The 19,813-nt window shown below is 35.4% G+C and overlaps 1 protein-coding gene across 2 annotated transcripts in view; it reads right to left on the reverse strand.

Moving 5' to 3' along the window:
- Positions 1 to 19,813, reverse strand: part of DIAPH3 (diaphanous related formin 3) — a 245,282-nt gene that overhangs the window by 163,849 nt on the left and 61,620 nt on the right. For both annotated transcript variants that reach the window (XM_054208736.1, XM_054208726.1), the window contains 3 exons: positions 19,298 to 19,402; positions 16,698 to 17,033; positions 15,589 to 15,703 (listed from right to left, as the gene is read on the reverse strand). In XM_054208736.1, the coding sequence (XP_054064711.1) occupies positions 15,589 to 15,703; positions 16,698 to 17,033; positions 19,298 to 19,402 (556 nt within the window). The remainder of the gene's footprint in view (positions 1 to 15,588; positions 15,704 to 16,697; positions 17,034 to 19,297; positions 19,403 to 19,813) is intronic.

A 19,813-nucleotide genomic window follows, 5' to 3' on the forward strand; every position in this document is an offset into this window, starting at 1 on the left:
ATTTACACCGTTAAGACTTTGTGTTCTTACCACATTAAACACTAAACTCTCATAGTCTCAAGCCATAACGAGACTGCAAGTAAAGGTAAATGGAGCATACCTTCATTTAGATTATATGCTTTAATATACCCTGTAATAAACCAATTATTCAAGGCTGTTCAGAAGAGTGCCCATTTTAACTATTGATTTTGGACAGGTCTAATACAGGAAAAAAACTAATAAAAAGTACTGATTAAAACATACAAATGAGTCAATGATCTTTTATTTAATTTAATGACTATATGGAACATCTATTAAAGTTCTGCTTCTCTTGAAGAAAGCCTCGAAAGAGAAGAAAACCAAGCAAAAAAGAAAGCAAGTACCATCTAGTAACTGTAGTCACAAGTTCATTTATCAGAAAACCATTAAACTACAAATTATAACAGGTAAAATTTCCGTATTTATAACATATGCATGAAGGTGTCTACAGTGTGAGGAAATTGCATCACATACCTTTAGACACCAGATTATTCAGGTACCAAATTGTTTTCTTTTCTTTGGGACAGAGGGACTCTCACATACAACGCTCAGTAAATAAGACCTGTAGTGTCTTATTTTTACACTTATTAAATACCAGAAAACAATATTTTTTAATAGCAACCTAGAGGGGACACAAACCATTAGAACTCCCCTGATTGACTGATAGATTTATCAAAGTTTATCTAAACGTAAGACAGAGGTTTAGGTTGATATGGTTAATTACAGAAAATGCCAATGTCTCTTATTTACATTTCCTGATTTAAAAAAAAAAAAAAAAAAAAAAAGAGAGAGAAAAGTAACATACAGTGTTCCCAGTGCTGCTTGTGACAGTAGTGTGCCTTTCCAACTTTTTGAAAGATGCAAGCAGCTTAGATGGTTCCTCTCTCCAACGAAATCAATGTGAAAAATTGGTTATATACTAAAAGCATAAAAACTTGCTTGATTACTGCAAGCCTGATATACTGTAGTACCAGAACTTAGATACTCAAACAAAAAGCATACATTTCATTCTCAAAGGAAGCTTAGACTACCATTGCTCTCATACATCCACACAGTAATTTTGTGCAAATAGTCCTTTCTTCCTCCTGTCTCTTTCCAGAAATCTGTTAAAACATTTTATAGTCTAAATGAGATACTGTTTTCATGTGATTTTTCTAACTACTGCTTATCTTCACTTTTTGTATTCAGAAATACAAAACCACATGGTAAAAACGTTTCCAAGAAACTTTATTATTTTGCACGTTTGCATTTGTACTGTACACCTTTGCATCAGTTTCCCAATATTTTAAAGCATATTTTTCATGATTGCTCATAACATCACAGATATGAGCAACATCTGTAGCCAAGAGCAAGTTTCCTGGGAAAAATGAATGTAAATTAAATAACTAATAACACTAAAATGCCATAGACACCTTAACGAAACACTGTCTAACCACAGCCTTTCAAAATAACAAATATTACTTACCTTATTCAAAACAGTTAAGAGCACCATAAACCTGACAAAAAAGGTACATGCTATTTACTTGCACTCAACTAAATAGCTAATAAAATGCTATGATTTTCTTTAAATAAAAATATTCTGTTAAAAGCCTTCCCTAATATGAAAGACAAATATAAAAAATTAACACTAAAAGAAATCAACTAGGAAACTAGGTTCTGGGTTACAAGATGTCACTTGCTAATTTCACTGAAAATGCAAACTTGCAGGAAGTAACGTTGACCTCACTATTCCAAAAAGGTGAAAAAAGTGTTCTAGTTGAAAGTATGCCTATGTATCTTCCAATTACAGAACAACGTTTCGTTAGCATTATTACAGAAGTACAACAGATGTTACTTCCAAGGTTTGTATTTCTTAGAGTTTTCTCTCATCTTTCCTCAAATCTGTAATAGATATTCAGTAATACAGATCATTTACTGTACTATGACACACTCTTGTGGCACATTAAGGAATGAAGTGATCAGCCAATCGTAAACGGAGAAAGAGATTCAAACTGGGAAAGCATCCGTTGCAAGCAAGTTTTAAGATACAGCATTTCGGAATATCATATTAAAAAGCACGTGGGAGAGAACTGTAGCATTCATTCTCACTAAACCACTGTTATATCTCACAAATCATTTGACAGAGACTAAACGATGGTGACGACGGAATTGCAAGTGAATTCTCATCTTTATTGGCTAGACAACACATAAATACCACACCATACTATGAAACTGAGTCTAACGTCACTGCAAATTATCTTGTCTTATGTTAAAAACGTATACTTATTTCTGCATAGGAGAATAAGATAATCTAACATACCTACCAAAGCTGGTACATCCAGAGAAATACTGTCAATACAGTTTTAGGCTAAATATTAAAAGACTTTCTAATTAGCGTGCATTTAAAACTCTGTCCAGAAAACCTTTCACTCCTTCAGCAATTCAGGAAAACAAAATTCATATCATTAAAGATTCTAGAATTCCTGGTCTTCAAAGTCTGTGCTATAGTTTTGTGAAACTGAAGATGATGTAGATTCTATTACAGATTCTGAATAACCAGTCTAGTATGCACATTCAGTTATTTTACGTGTCTTTCACAAAGAAAAATATATCACACAACAGTAATACTATTTACTATTTGGTCACACATCTTTATATTAGCCTCAAATTTTTAAATGCCAGAGAAAGATAAGAAGGAAAAAATTAGTTTGCTTTACCTCAGTTTTAGTCTTTTACATATTGACTACATTAACATCTCTAAATGCTGTAAAATAAAATTTTATCCCTCTCTTCTCGTTACATTTATATATGCATAAGAGTTAATTACCTAGTCAAGTCACTAGACCTCACTGACTTTTGAGGAATTACTCTAATCTCATATGCATCAAAATTATTTATTAGTTCTACTTGTAAACAGTAACAAAGTAGTCATCCTAACTTACCTGAATATACAACTATTGGAAGCATCATTATCAGCAAATGTGGTTTTATATTTGCAGCATTACATCTATATGACTTTTTCACCCCCTAAAGACTGAATTCAAATATTTCCCTGAGTAAACAGAAAAATCCAACTGGCCATCAAAGAATAAGCCTTATTTCAGAGACTGGAGTCTCATAAGTACCAAAAGCTATATAGACAGTCCAGAACAAACAGTGATAGCAGTACGAATGAGCAATTTTTTGCTATTTTTAAGGAAGTTAAGCATAATATAATTTCCATTTCACCCTAAAGGTAGGCACAAGTTCTAGCAAAATAAAGCACAGTGTTTTCTTTATAATAAGAGGCATAATAACCCCTTGACACAAGAAACCCTTTGTCCTTAATTTCTCTTACTCTTTTCATACTGACTTATTTTTGCCACTGTTGTTTCAGAGAGGCTTTTATTTAGTCCCAAATATGCTTCAATGCTTTGAGTTTTGGTCCGTACTCCCAGGTTCCTTCAGTAACAGTAATCTGAAGATCAGAACGGTCTGCTTGCAGTGAATACGGGTATTCTATTCTCAAAACCCCCTATTTTTGTTCAAGTGGTTCAGATTCTTTCTGTTTATTATAAAGTATGCATCTGCACAGCACAGCTTAACTCACCATTTGCCCCCACTTGCTCACTACCTCTTCTATTATTTTGCCGAATAAGGAAGAGTCACAGGTGCATTCTGAGAATCAACTGGTAGCAGCGAATGGATTCTATCTTCCCCTTTTTGAAGTTTAACCAAGTCCAATCCTCCATTTATCACTACTGTTTCTCTTCTAAAGAACATTAAAAGAGCAATTTAGTTCATACCACTAGATTACTACTGACAATAAACTTTCTGTCTTGGCTTCCTGCAGTTAGGATGATTTAACACAGTTTGTTTTTAGCTTTATCCATTTTTTGTTTCTTTTCACAGCAGCATTATAGATCTGTTGAACTCCACATGCCAAGATTTCTCCTACTATGTGCAACTGAGCCTGGAATCCCAGTTTTTCTTCACGCATTCCAGTTACATTTCCCCTGCATTTTGTCAGCTTTGATGGCAGCTTTCATTCAAACAATGTTGCTGAACATTTAGTTGCTTTTTCCATCTTCCCACTGTTTCAAATAGATGACCCAATACTTTGGGATCTTACACTGAAATGCCAGCAACATAAAACAACATTCTGCTGCACATGTATCAAGTATATTGCAGCCAAATTTTAAGTGCCACAAGGCATTACACCACATGATCAAGGAACTGCAAAGATAAGCAGTCACCCTAAGTAGGCTCTTTCTAGCTTGTTACCCTTTCCAGCTATACATACACATTCACAATTTCAGAAACAGCCATTCTATATCAAAGGACCAGTCAGATTGCACAGCAGGAAACATTTACTCTTTACAACTGTTAAGCTGAATAACAGAGCAGATAAGGTTTCTAAGTTTCATTACTCAGGTGCTGTTAGAGGTGAGTAAGGTTGTAGAAGAACTATCTTGTGAGTTAAAAAGAAAAGTAGAGCACCAGTAACTTGTAAAAATAGGAAGAGTGGGGAAGCAAAGCCATAAAACAGAAATAAAAAGTTGTTACAAGCTACAGAATATGTTGTCCAGTGTCTTCATTCTTTTCATTTCCATGAAATGGAAAGCAACAAACTGATCCAGAAGAATGTATCTGAAAACACAACCACTGTTTCACTGTAACTATTTAACTATTGTGCCAGACAATAATAATAAAAAAAAAAAATCCTGCAAACATGTCCTGTGTCCCTTTAGGAAAGTTTTCAAAATGCTGAGCTAGATTATATGCTATGTAAAAGAATATTTTGTTGAAACTCTGATTTAACCCCCCCAAAAAATCCTACCGTTTCAGACCAATGAAGTTCTCTCCATTGTTACATAACCGTCAGAACTTGATTGCTATTAATGGCAGGGGAAACCCCATCTACAGGACATTTACAAATTACGCATCCTTTGTAGTGATGTTTGTTTAATAAAACATATTGAAAGAGGGCTGCTGAAAAGTCTATTAGGAAACAACCAAGTCAAGATATTTACAGACTAGAAGAAACTATTTAGAATGAAGAAACTGTATGAGAAATGTATCACGTAGAGATCACATAGACAACAGCAGCCTACAACGAAAGTCTGTTTCTCAAATGCTCACATGAAGTAATCAACTTACTATTTTTTATATAAGACTCCACTGTAATTAAGAAAAGACACTATGTATTAGATAAGGTCAGATCAAATTTACGTGGAGTGAGTAGGTAAAGAGGAATATGTAATCTTGATAGGTATCTGTTCCAGCAGAACCAGATCAAATGCAAAGAGAACCAAAGGCTCTGCCAAATGTACTCTTCTATTCTGCACGGCATACCAGTGTCTACCAGCTTCTAATTGGATGTGGCTCCTCCATTGACGCATAATCTCCTTGTTTGATTTTTTTTTTTTTAAATGGAATTGTCCTTGAAATGAATTTTCTTTAAAACAAGCCATTCACTGAGAAACTAAATGGTAGATTTTCTACAGGACGAAAGGTGGTGTTCATGGAAATTTAAATGCTAATAATTTTCATCAACACTGACTTTGAAGGTTTGCCAAATAAGGTTTGTTAAACATTTGTTTTCTTGCATTTCAATTTTTCTTCTCAGTTCACAGTTAAAAAAGGCTACAATAAAAGCACCGTTGTAATGATTTTATTGCACTCAAATATAGTGCTACCTTTAGTCAGATATAAATGCTTGTAACATTAGATTAGAAATTCAAAAGCACTTAGTGCATAAACATGTAACAAAACTAAAAAGGAGTTAAAAGCCATGAAAATAAGTTTGTAGTAAGTGTATAGTGTTTTATATCTCATGTGTGATACAAACAGTAGCAAATTCCATTACGGTGTAGACAGTGGTCTGTGCGGTGGGTGGGGAACTGGCCGCACCCAGAGGATGGTGGTAAATAACTTCTTTTAAACTGGCAAACTGTCACAAGTGGGGTCCCCCAGGGATCAATATTGGGCCCAACACTGTTTAATATCTTCCTAAGTGATCTGGATGATGGGATGAAGTTTCCCCTAATGAAGTTTGCCAATGATACCAAACTGTGCAAGGAAGTGGACGCTTCAGAAGGAAGGACCTGGATCAGCTGGAAGAGTGGACTAACAAGAACCTTATGAAGTTCAGCAAGGACATGTGTAAGGTCTTGCACCTGGGAAAACATAATCCAGCAGTGCAGCACAGGCTGGGATCTATCTGGCTGGGGAGAAGCTCTGTGGAAAGGGACCTGGGGGTCATGGTGAACAAGAAGATCAATATGAGTGAACAGTGTGCTGCTGCTGCGGCAGAGAAAGCCAACAGGATGCTGGATTGCATCTACAAGGGCAACACCAGCAGAGATAAAGAAGTCGTTATCCCACTCTACTCAGGGCTTGTGAGGCCACACCTGGAATACTGTGTTCAGTTTTGGTCCCCACTATACAAAAAAGATGTGGACAGGCTGGGGAGAGTCCAGAGAAGCGCCACAAAGATGATCAAAGGACTGGGAAGCCTGCCATGTGAGGAAAAATTGAGAGAATTGAGTTTGTTCAGCCTTGAGCAAAGAAAGCTTAGGGGAAAACCTTATCACCATGTTCCAGTATTTAAAGGGTGGCCACAAAAAAGGTGGAGACTCCCTTTTTACAGGGGGCCACATAGAAAAGACGAGGGGTAATGGGTACGAGTTACTCTTGGGGAGATTCTGATTGGACACAAGAGGAAAATTTTTCACAATGAGAACAACGAGCCACTGGAATAATCTCCCCAGGGAAGTGGTGGATTCCCCATCCTTGAAGATTTTTAAGACTTTTAAGATTCAGCTGAACAGGGTGCTGGACCGTCTTGTCTGGACTGTGCTTTTGCCAAGAAAGGTTGGACCAAATGATCCTTGAGGTCCCGTCGAACCCGGTATTCTATGATTCTATGAAATTAATTCTTGCAAGATCCTTGCTGGTATAGGGGCAAACATACAAGTTGTTAAAGTATTTTTAATTAAAAAAAACAAAATTATTCGAATGAGTAGGGGCACTGTGATGACCTCCTTTAACTTGTATTTTAAGTTCCAAAGATGTTTTTCCATTCCATCGTATTTATGGTTTAGGACTCATGATACAGAGCAGACTTTTTTCCTCTCTGAATACATGAAAATACTATCTCTCTCCTCTAAGATTTTACTAAGATTTTACTTACTCATATTGTAAAAACATTCTCTACTAGAAATCAATAAAGGAACACTCTTGTTACTTCTAAAATATCAAGCCCTTGGAGGCTTTTCCTACCACAGTGTTGCAAAACGGGAGTGGAGCGCTTTTGTTAGCCTGAATATACTGTCATATTTTCATCAAACATGAGCTGACTGCAGACTAATATTGCATTTTGGGTAGAAATCAGCTATGAAAAAAAGCATCGCTTGTTTGAAAGAAAGAGGTAAGAGGTGAACTACAGAACTACTCCTTCAAGGCACTTCACTGAGGAGAAAGGAAAGCACTCAATCCGTTTCGAAGCTGGCAGGAAATAATAAATAGTCTGTGTGCAGAAGGTAAGAACCAATAACCTAATAACAACACATACTGCAACTCTGCCATAAAGCAAAAAAAATTAAGTTAAAATAAATTAAAATGAAGGTAAAATTAATACTTTCTGACTGCCTCTTTTCTACAGTCCTACCAGATACTGATCTGATGCTACTGATGATTCTGATGTACTCAGATTAGGGCACTGATTAGGGGAGAATTCATCCTGAGAAATTGCCATAAAAAATAAAGGGGAAAGATACCACAATTTTTAGCTCCAAAAAGAAACGAGCTACAAAATAAATGCTATTGTCAGATTATTCCATCCACTAGCATGTTAATGCCCTCTTCATGTTTTCCATTTTTTGTTTGCCACATATTTATGGGGTTATCTCAATGTGGAAGCTGTGTTTCAGGAGTTACTCACATCTCGTTTCCTTAAGTACATTTAACAGACTAAACAACTGAAGGTTTCTCCTATCTGTGGTAGGGCATTTAAAAAAAAGAAATTAAAATAAATTTATTTTCCTAAATTGAGTCTACTTTGCCTATGACAGTAATTGGTAAGAGACCTCCCTGCCTTTAACTCGATGCAGAAGCTTTTCCATTTTATGAGAGGGCATCTGGCTGCTAACTAATGTCAATCCACCACAAGAATATATTCACTTATGGATTCTTATAGATCAGTCTGTACATAAATATATTTGATACAGATAACTAAATAACAGCAGAGATCAGTCTATCTGTTAAGAATAGAAACAACTAATAAATTTACCACTGATGCAATAGTAAATATACCATCTCTTCCCTCGATGGAAAGATGACATATTAAAATTGCAAGATACCATCGACATTTTCAGTGCTTTATAAAAGTGATTGTTTGCCATCCCTCAAAAATGCCTATAACTTACTCCTGCATTCTTCAGAAAAAAAAAAATCATTCATTTTTCATTTTATATGCAAAAATCTTTTAGAATAATTTGGTTTAAAGGGTGGTTAAGGTGATGCTGCAAGGCAGCTAAACTTAAACACCAGGCTTTACTTCTACTTGTATGCAGTTTGTGATGATAACTTCAAAAGGTAACTCAAGTTACTCAGTGGTATGTTACTAGCAGAAGTTACTAGACTGTATTGTTAGTAATCTTACAGGCTTATAATAATAAGATTCTACAACAAGCCCAGTTTGGAGCAACTTCTGTGCAAATTCCCCTCCAGAGGAGAAAAGTTTGAAGACACTGGGCTCCACGTAATCCTTCAGTGGCTGACCCCAAGTTCTATTGCTTATGCTGGGTAGGCTGTGGCACCCGTGTCAAATATAGTACTACACTAATTCATATTGCTGATTTGACCTTCTTGCTAGCATTTACTCTCTTTTCTGGTTTAAAATGTTTGAGACTTGGTTGGCACCATAACAGTTTAGGCCTTGATGGTTTTTCTTACAGGGTATACAGTGGAGGAAAAAAAAAAATTAAAAAAAAATGAGAGAGAACTATATTGACCTTTTCAAGACAAGTGCCAACAGAGATAGCACTCCCACAGAAGTGCTTTATTTCTGAATAATCAAGTCTGGCAGGAGCTCTGGTGTGATGGGATCAGACACTGCCATCTCCAATAAGATTAGAATGAAAATCTGTCCCAGTTGATAAAAAAAAAAAAAAAAAAAAAAAAAAAAGAGAGAGAGAGAGAAAATCATGCAATCTTTCCCTCTCAAGTTTATTAGATCAGTTCCCTTTAATATCTAGAAAAGAAAGAAGAGTCAATTTCTAATTTTCCATGCCACCTCCCATTAACTGCAGTTATCTGCACATTGTTAAAAATAATGAAGAATTTAGGAGTGGTTTAGGAGTGGTTTCTTGAATGTTTGAGCTGCAATTTCTAATCCTTATTTGGACTTTAAACATAACAGTTATGTAAAAAAAACTCCCATTCGTTGGATCAAGTCAAATCAGCTCATTAATAGATTATTTTTATTAGTAGTATTATTATTTACAAACCCAGCACACTAATTATAAAGCATGTACTTCAGAAAACTATTACCTTTCTTATATTTTGCATACGTTAAACAAATTGTCATTTTGTACTTAAATGCTGCCAGAGTTTTGGTTAGAGTTTGCTTTCTTGTACACTCCATGCAACCTCCAAAGTCTTAGAGTCACCTTTGGCAAATCACTTCAAGCACCCAAATGATGACTTTAAGCAACGTGTAGCTGGTTCTCTCTTGAGTTACCGTGAGCACATATTCCGCTTTAAGCCTAACTACTACAGTCTTACTACATTAATTGCACTTACTCACAGATTTCCACCAAGTATTGCCGTCTCTTCTCCACACCAGTACTTTTCAAAGTATCCCCACAAACAAAGCACATTTCTTAGAAGTGTTTCATTACTTTTTCTCCTTTCAAAATGTGACAAGACCAAGCATTTGCATATAAAAAACTTAGTTTATTTCAGCATTGCAAGTCTTATACATAGTAGTGTGAAGCTACTCCAAGCAAAGAGGCACTCATATCCACAATTAAGAACTTAATAAATGCCTTACTGGGTCTGACCAGTGGCCCCCCTTGCCCAGCACACTCTCTCCAAGAGGTGCAGTAAAGGACGTTACTCAGAAAGACACTATGCCAACCTTATCGCTACTTATAAACCATTCCCCTCACTTCCCAAAAGAGAAAGCTCCTCTTCCTACAAACACTAGGCTAGGAATCTTACATGCTTTCCTATTTCTTTTGGACCTATTACCCCTGAATTTGTCTAATGTTCTTTGAAACTCTTGAACTTTTCAAGTTGTCACCAAGTGGTCCCACCAATTCCCTAGCTAACTTCATTTTCAAAAAATTAAACACACTTTTCAATATCAGCTGAAGTATCCTCTGCAGGAAATTCAGAATTCTAAAAGAATATGCGAAGAATGTCCTGTTTACATTTATCTGTCCTGTTTACATTTAATGTAATTGTCCTGTTTACATTTAATGAGTTTTCCCATTATCTTAATTTGGGCATTTCCACATTTTTCATGTTAACCTTTTCCCTGTGATACTGTCTTTAACTTTCCTATCCAGTCACGTGCATTTTTTACCCCATAGTTTTAGTTGGGCTTTTTCTGAATTACAATACAAAGTTTACTCAAATCTTTGACATGGCATTTTCAGAATAGCCTCTGGGTTGCCAGTAGGCATGGGTATGTTGCTTGCTGACCATCCGCCTCTTTCACTCAGTTTCCCGTCCTGAAGTTGAATACCTGTATAATAGATTTATTTGGATTGTTCTCTCCTAATACAACATTAAGATAGTGATCATTCTCTCCTCTCCTACTCTGACCTCCTAGTTCTTGTGCATGACTCAAGACCATTCCCAGAACGCTCCCTTTTGCGTAGGTTACAGGAATATTGGAAACAGTAATTTGTTGCATCCAAAGCTTTTATGTTCTTGAATATCCTGATGAGGAATCGATTCAACCCATATGCAGGTAGTTAGATCTCACACTTTATTGCCACAAAATTTGCAGCTTTTCTAATTTCACTTAACATTTTCTCACCACAATCATCATCTGATCTGAGAACTATTAATACAGTACAATATTATATCATTAGAAGGAATTTACATTCACAAGGTTTCGCACAGTAGGCTTTTCCCCCCCCAACAAGATTTTCGTGCTGGTACACTTCATACTACCTTTTATTCACACTGCCACTCCCCTGCCTGTACGTCTAATCATTCCAGCAAAGTTGGCAGCATATTAACGTCACACACCAGTGATTATTCTCCTTCCACAAGGCTTCCAACACATCTATTATAAAGCAGTTGTCATTTGATAACGATCATTTTTGTTTGTTCATCTTATCTTTTAGGCTTAAGATAATATAAAAGCACATACAAGGTTTGCTCCAACTCCGCTGCTCAGTATTTCACAGACCAGTTAACTTCAAAAACATTAACCGAATGTATGACTTAAAGAATTATAGTAGGTAAGAGATTTCTTTGATACCATTTTGCCAAAAAGGCTTTTCACAGATTTTCTTCATTGATCTACAGCCACGAGTATAATCCTGATGAATCTTAAACACTTGATATTTCTTATTATTTCTTTCTCTTTCCAGTCTCTAGCTACCTTTCATACCAATCCTACTTTTTGCTTTTAAAAGGTAAAGTTATCAGAAAACCTCTTCGCTCCACTCCCCCTCTCCCCCAGCCAGGGAGAGCGCCAGAGGAGTACTTTACTTCCACACTAATGTCTCAAAGGCAGTGATTTCACTCCTTACTTTTATTCTTTTAGCTGCTGACACAAAGGTAATGATTTGAGCGTTCCAGAATCTTTTCTTTGTTTGTTTCTTGAGGCATCTCACAATAAACTCTCACGGTTTTTTGCAAGTATTTTAAATGTATGTACACTTTTCAGTCACAATCAAATCTTTTCTCAAGTACTCACATTGAAAATACAGGTCTCTGTGTGGATGGAATATTTCCAGATTCTGAACTAGTACCCTCCTCCCACATCCCCTGTGTAGCAGTAAATCCATATGGTTTTCTATGGCAAAGGAGCTGGTTTTCCATTTTGCCCTTGCCTATTTCTTTCATATATGTCATCTTAGATGTCTTAAAATTACAAATTTATCCTAAGAAAAGAGTAAATTCTGAGTCATTAAATAAATTACACTTTGTCTTCAGTAAGTTGCTACAAGAATACCATCAGCAATTGATGCGTTGATACTCCCCATTGTTCCAGCTCGAAGTTTTAATTTTTATAAAATGCGTTGCTCTCACAAAATGGTTCAGTTTTTCATAAGTGACAAAAGCAGCTTTATAACAAGTAAAAGAATTAAGAGAAAATATCCTACACAACCTATAGCCCTTAAATGGACTCATCGTTATCACCGTCATTATTATTATTAAACAAGATGCACAGTGAAAACATTTCCTCTAGTAAGTTACCGAGACTGTTGTCAGCTAGTCAAAGAAGTGATTATTTCCTTCTACTCCCCTTCTGTTTCAGGGAGAAGTACCTGGAGTACTTTTTCAGTTTGGGGCACCCCGCTTCAAGAAAAATATAGATATATTGGAACAAGTACAGCAGAAAATCATCAAGATGATTAAAGGGCTGAAACGTAAGATGCAGACAGAAAGGCTGAGAGAGCCTGCATCAAAGCCTTGAGAAGGACAAAGGGCAAGGGAACTCTTACTGCTGTCTCAAACTACTTAACACAGAAGGCTACAAATAACAGGGAATCGGATTCTTCTTGGAGATGCACGATGAACAAGCAGCAACAGACGGAAGTTGCAAAAAGAGATATTCCAACAAGATGTTACCAAAAAAAATTCATTACAATGACAGACGTGGGAACAGGTTGTCCATCCGTACATCTCCATCTTTAGGGATATCTCAAACTCTGCTGGACAAACCCCAAGCAACATGAACTAGGCTGACTCTCTTTTTACAAAGGTGATTGGACCAGATGACTTCCAGAGGCCCCTTCCAAACTAAGTAATTCCATGATTCAAGAACATGCCTCTGACACATCTCTGGACATCCTCAAGAGTGATTTTTTTTTTTCTTCATGTATAGTTTTTGCTCCATCTTACTACTCATTATTTTTCCTACACTGAAACTAGACCCTCTTTTACATTTTTATTCTTGCAGTAATGTTACTTTCACATCTCCATAACATCTTCGCTTGTTTCAATTGCTTCAAAACCCATTCAGAATCAACATCATTTATAACTTCTATACAAACATCTGTTAAAGCTTCAAATCTACTCTATACTGTTCTGTATTCCTTTTCCTAGTAGAAATTCCTCAATGGATTATTTACATACACATAAGACTTCCTCTTCTGGACCAACACTGAAACACTTTTGACACATCAGCTGGCAAAATGCAGCAACTGAACATTTAAGTACTTCAATCTGATTTTACTTAATCAGAATAAAATTCACTTAAAACATCATTGAACATTCTGGTCCCTGCTTCCACAACTAGACACCTCTTCTTACATAACGACTTCAATGAAGAGAGTGCATAAGCAGACCCTTCAACAGAGTGGAAACCAGCTCGTTCTTTGCATGCCGTCATTTGGCTACAGAATCATTTTTCAGCTTCTCATCTTTCTGGTGTTAGAGACAAAGCTTTAGAAATAGTCACGGACCACTCCCAAGTTAAATCTAGCAAGTAGCTTGCTGATTCTACTTTAGAAAGCAAGGTGTTAAATCTCTTCAAGACCGAGGAGTGAAGAAAACTGGATGTCTCCAATTTCTTTGGCAAGTTTTGTTATGATCAATAAGTTATTATGGATAAGCTACAAAGAATCATCCCCTCTCTCCATGGTCATGAGAACAAAAGCAGTTACTCTGCTGTCCTTCATAGTAGAATTCATGCTGTTAGTAAGACATGCCTGGTGCTGTCTACTTACGTGTTCAAGCATTCATGCAAATTTCTGTAAACCACTCACTTGAACAAAGCTGAAATTTAGTTCCATATTGCCTTTTAGGCATCTACTTGCTATTCTGAACAAAATCTTTAGTGTCGCCACTTCCTTTGAAAAATTAAGATGATGGCACACTTGTATCAACCATGTGAGATGAGATATATTTCAAAACTTAAAAAAAAAATTAAGCAGTTGCTCCACCTATTAAAGAAATTTGTCCCTGCAAGCTATAGCCTTTTAGTTGCCCACCCCCATATATATTTAGTATAAGAGTATACTTCACTTGTTTTTCAACTGTAGATCCAATAACTCTCTTCTACTAGGTTTTGTCAAAACAATGTATTCAGTCCATTCAGTTAAACTTTGAAGGGATGTTAATCTTGTTAACTCTAATGTTCTCACCGTCTGTGGAGATTCACAATTCTCTTCAGAGCCATTAACATGTTCCTGTTTGCCTGAACATCATCTTGTCTCCCAAATTTTACTGTTTAATTACACATAGGAAAGAGTATATCCTCCAGTGGTTTTTAAACCTTCCAACCTATTAATTCAGGGAACATTCTTGGGAATTCTCCTAACATTATAGAGGCAGCACAATGATCTTTTAGACTTATTCTAAGAGATTCAAGCAAAAATGTCTATGGTCTGTGAGGTTCTCACGACTTTTTATCTTTGTACAACATTCTTAATATTATTAAGTATCAACAGTAACAAACTGTAATACTCAACTCAGTAGAAATACTGCTAGAGCATAAAAGCCTACTTTCACAAAAGCAGAATAAAGTTCTTCACTATGGTTAAAAAAAAATAATACTGGATAATACACACCAAAGCATACAAAAAAATGGAGAAACTTGAGAATGCCATCTTAAATAAAAATGCCAAAATGAAATTTGTAAAACAAGCTAAAAATATAATAAAGCCTTTTCCATTTGAAAAGGAATTAATCATTGCACCCCTTTGTCTACTGCGAAGTACTAAGTCTCTGATATCAATCAAGGCAGGTGGGGATGGGGCACAGTGAGGAATGTGTCAAGAAATAACAGTGGAAATACGGGCATTTTATATACGGGGCAGAATGACCTAAACTATTAGTGAGGCAGCTTACTTCCAGACAGGGAGAAAAAGTTGAAAGCCAGGAATACTTTCAAATATATTGCTCTTACACAAGGCTTTAAAAGCTGAAGAAGCTAAGCAAAGTATCAAAAGAGATCAGTATTGCTACAGGTTTATCAGAAAGTAGAATAATTCATAAAAAGACTCTCCTCCCCCATGGAACCAGAACACATCAATTATCATATGCATTCTGAGAATAAACACATCATCTTTTGGACTCTAAGTTACATCACGGTATTTTATTACAGTATTCTGACAAAATTTTATAAATATTTTTTCAAATGCGACTGAATAAAAGTCTGTATTATCCAGAAGCATTTTGGGGTCTTTTTTTTGTAAGGTTTTCCTTATAGGTCACACAATTTTTGTTACCCTTTAAGTAAAATAGTTCAATATTACTGCTTTAAGCAGTCTGGGATCTTCAAACTTTTTTCTTCACACACTCCACTTAAAAAAGAGAACATTAATGTTATAACCTGAATTTTTTCATAGAGTATTAAGCTCCAAGAATTTTAAATATATCTCTAAAAGCTGAAAGTTAAAGCAATCAATGACTTACCCCTTTTTTGACAGCAAAACGTAAGTTCCAATTTGCAAAGCATGTCAGCATTCTCATACTTGTCCTCTTCCGCCTTAACCCAAAAACAGGATTCTGTCATTTCCTGAGGCCTGATCTACAATCAAGAAACAAAACAAAACTTTATAAATTAAATTATTTTGATACAGAGATCATTTTGCTATTATTTTGATGCAGAGAGTGTGCTCTGTAGAATTTAAAGCAAATGAAATATTTAAGAGCTCTGTAAAACATGTACACTTTTGGTACACAACTCATCTTTAGAATTGTTAATATCTTCCTGATTGAAGAGAATAATGCTTACTGTAAGTGCTTTTGGACAAACTGATTCTAATAATACGAAGCAACACAGACATCATACTCTGTTACCCAAGGCCTAAATATACCTGATTATCTTTGATCTAGATTTAAAACTTCCGTAAACTTTAAACTGTCTCTGAACACAGCTGGTTTAACTAGATATTAAGTACCTTACTTTTTACATTGTAGCTTTGATTGCTTCCTAAAACTCTGAAAATCTTTTTACTGACTTATTTTGGTCTAAATAATTATAGTTTCCAAAATTCAGTATATTGATAGTCCTGGTATACTGGATCCTGTCACAATCGAGAAGAAAAAAAAAAAAAAAAAACAACAAACAGACACTAATTTTTCAACCATTAAATTTATATAAGTACATTTACACTAAGGACTAATGGAGAGACCTGCAATGCTTCTTCCCACAGTCCAAGCTAGACAGATGCAAGACGCTTGTTTGGAAACTGTATAGCTATCAGTACAGCGCAGTGCCTGATTCAATGTAAACAGTTTGCTAAAAGAAGGCAGAGTCAGACCCAGGAAGCATGCTGGTATCAAGGTTATTATTCTAGACCAGAACTGACTTTTCCAGGCATCTCAAAGTCGAGATACTTGTCCAGATGATTCATGAGTCAATGAAACACAGTTTTCAGAAAACAATGAAAACTAAAGGCATATCTTACATAATTTAACTAATGTATCACTTGCTCAATATAGTCTTACTCCTGACAATCTATTTAACCTAAGCTCTATATAAGATTTTACATCAAGTATTTGCCATTAATCAGTACTACCTTGGACCAGTTGAGTCTTTTCATGGTAACCTCAGGTCTGAATTCTTTTTTAGGCTTCATTCCAAATGGCAAAGTACATGAAGGTGGAGACCACTGTGCTCCAGGCAGGCCTGGTAGAGGGGGTGGTGGAGGAGCACCACCAAAAGCCAGGGGAATTCTCAAACCATTCAAAAGCGGTGGAGGAGGAGGGGGAGGCGGTGGTGGTGGAATTGCTCCGTTAGAAGGCAGCGGTGGAGGAGGTGGTGGTGGAAGTTGATGTGGTCCTGAAGCTTCCAGTGGAAGAACAGATGCATCTCCACGTGTTGATTGCAGAAAACCAGGTGGCAAGGAGCCATACTGATAAGGAAAATATTCAGTTTCACATTTTTTATTAACAAAATGCCGTAAGAATCATAGTTTATAGATTAAATCCAGCAAGCCAATTGAAAGTCAGTGACATTTTTCTTGTACAGGACAATCAAAAATTAATTATAATGAGGCCAATGTGCTTTTGATTTCATAATTGGAAGTCTCAACATTTGAAGCGAACATTCAGACCGGGGGTGCATGCCAAAAATGACAAACTGAAATGCCATATCCCACTTGTCATGTTTAATTGATCATGATCTAAGAAGGGTCTGATAGGTATCTTGATGAAATTTTACCTAGACTAACATGGTTTAGCTCAAATTAAAAAAAATAACATATCAGTCTCTAGCATTCTTACTTAACCTACAGATTACAGAGAAACATTGCAAGGACATAATAGCAGAACCTGAAGGGATTAGTAAATCTGTTGAAAAACAGATATTTTCCAATATAGGAGCATTCTCATTTTACAGAATTGAAAGCACAACATAACAATGAAAAAAATTCCTTCCAAAAAATACAGCTGCCTTACACACCAACTTTTATTCTATATAGTAAGGACATGTATACTGTAACAAGATAGGCTCATTAGCATGTAAGTTTAAAAAAATATATATATTTATGTCTGGTATTTTAAGAACTTCTATCATGGGCCTTCAAACATTAAGAAATAGGTACCTGACAAAAACAAGAATAGAATAGATAAGAAACATTTCATCTACTGGTGATAGTATTAATCAACTTTTCAATTGATAATTATGAGCTCAAACAGTCCATTTTACTTTTATAAAATAGAGAGAAACACAATAAGCAAAGGATTTAATATTTTTAAAATGAAATAGCTGGATATCAATAAATACCAAAAAAAATACATGCACAACAATATTGTTGTTGTGTTGTTTTGAATTTCTGAACATACGTATTGTTCGCACTAAGAAGACATTGAACAATTAGGCTCTAATAACAAAAGAAATAAATTAACAAATACAAAAAAAAGTAAAGGAATGAGACCAGGAGAAAAACAGTCATAAGAGATGGAAGTAGTCATGCTAAGTAGCAACTGATTCCTCTTAAGACAGATTTAAGAGTACCAAGTTGCAGTAATCAATTACTTGATATTTACAAAACATTCCAAGTATCCCATTAACATTGGGATAATTCATGGTATGATAATTAGTGAGCATAATAATATGTTATGCTCACTGTTTGCACAGTTATATTTAATACAGCGACCCAGAGAAAAAAGTAAAATAAGAGAGAAAACCAATTTCACTCAAAAAGTATTTAAGCGTGTTTTCAAGACACACATAAAAATACTTCCTTGATGAATGATTTACAGCTTTCACTGATTTTTTTTAGAATGCAACAATTTTTGTAATTGCTTTTTTTAAAGCCCATTTGACTTTGATGTTGACAGTTAATTCTGACCAGAAACCTGAATTAGAATGACATTTTTAAACAGACCAAAGCAGAGCTAAACTAATTTTCCTCACAAAGAAAATTAAACAAGCTCAAAAGTATAAAAAAAACTGTATGAATAAAACATATATCACCTTATTATATGCATGTTTTACCAATACTGTCTTTCTTTAGCCATTTTTAGACTATGCTGCTTATTCCAGGAAACAAGACACAGGAAAAATCACTTGGTCACACACTGTCCTTACACAGATTTTTAGAGTTGAAGCAGCTACAAGCAGTTACAAGCTCAAGTATTACTCTGAAAAATCTGCACTATTCCTCTCCATCACATTTTAAAATATCTATTTATGCTTGAAAATTGAAAAATTATCAGGAAATGTTCTTATCCAGCCACAGGTTATTTCTTTCGCTGCTGGATATCCATGGTAAGGCTCCAGCAAAGCAAACTGCGTAATGAGTAATTTCCTGTGGAGGGATAAAGATCACAGTGATGAATGCTAATCTAAAAGCATAAGACTTATTACCCTATGTGGTTAATTACTTTGGAAATATATGACACTGAAAGCAAAACCCAAATGAAACGTAAGAAACTAGTTTAATTAACAGAGCTCGGGCACAAAAAGGATCATCTGGGAACTCAAACAGCTAATTAATGTCACACTACAATTCTTTGTATAAAACCGAAATAAAGGAAACTAACAGTCAATAATAATCAATAACAAGGATTCTTTGAAAAAACCCTCAACTGTACTATCAGAATATGCAAAAGATGCAAAATTAAGTCCCTTTCAAAAACAATACTTCATACATTCATTTCAACTGTCTTATACCTGTGATTTAAAAGCTTGTAATTCTGTTTCTAGTTCATTGATTCTTTCTTCTTTTTTTTGCAGTAGGGCCTGGGTCTCCTGATGAGCTACAAAATCTTTTTCAAACTAAGGAAAAGAAAGAAAAAAAAGTTTTTGCTACTAGTCACTTCTGCGTACCTTATTTAGATTTCAACTCTTCCTTTTGTGTTTGTTAAAACTCCCATGTTAACAATACTAAGGACACATACAACATAGCTGCTATTCTAACTTCCATGTATCCACTGAGTGGAAGTACCATTTCTATTACCACCACAAGCCTTTACTATATGAAATGGCATAAAGCATGTAATGTATTTTAAGTTGGAATTGGACAAAGTAGCTTAAAAAAAATGATGTACAGTAATACAGAGTCTGTACATCCAAATGAGTCAATTCTTATTCTCCCACTGTTTATGTTGTTGAAGAAACTGTTCAAATAAAGTATTCAGTTGATTCTGGGGAGATTCGTACATGAAACATTAAAATAAATAGTAGAAA

This window comes from Rissa tridactyla, chromosome 1, assembly GCF_028500815.1.
Source record: "Rissa tridactyla isolate bRisTri1 chromosome 1, bRisTri1.patW.cur.20221130, whole genome shotgun sequence".
Taxonomy (NCBI): Eukaryota; Metazoa; Chordata; class Aves; order Charadriiformes; family Laridae; genus Rissa; species Rissa tridactyla.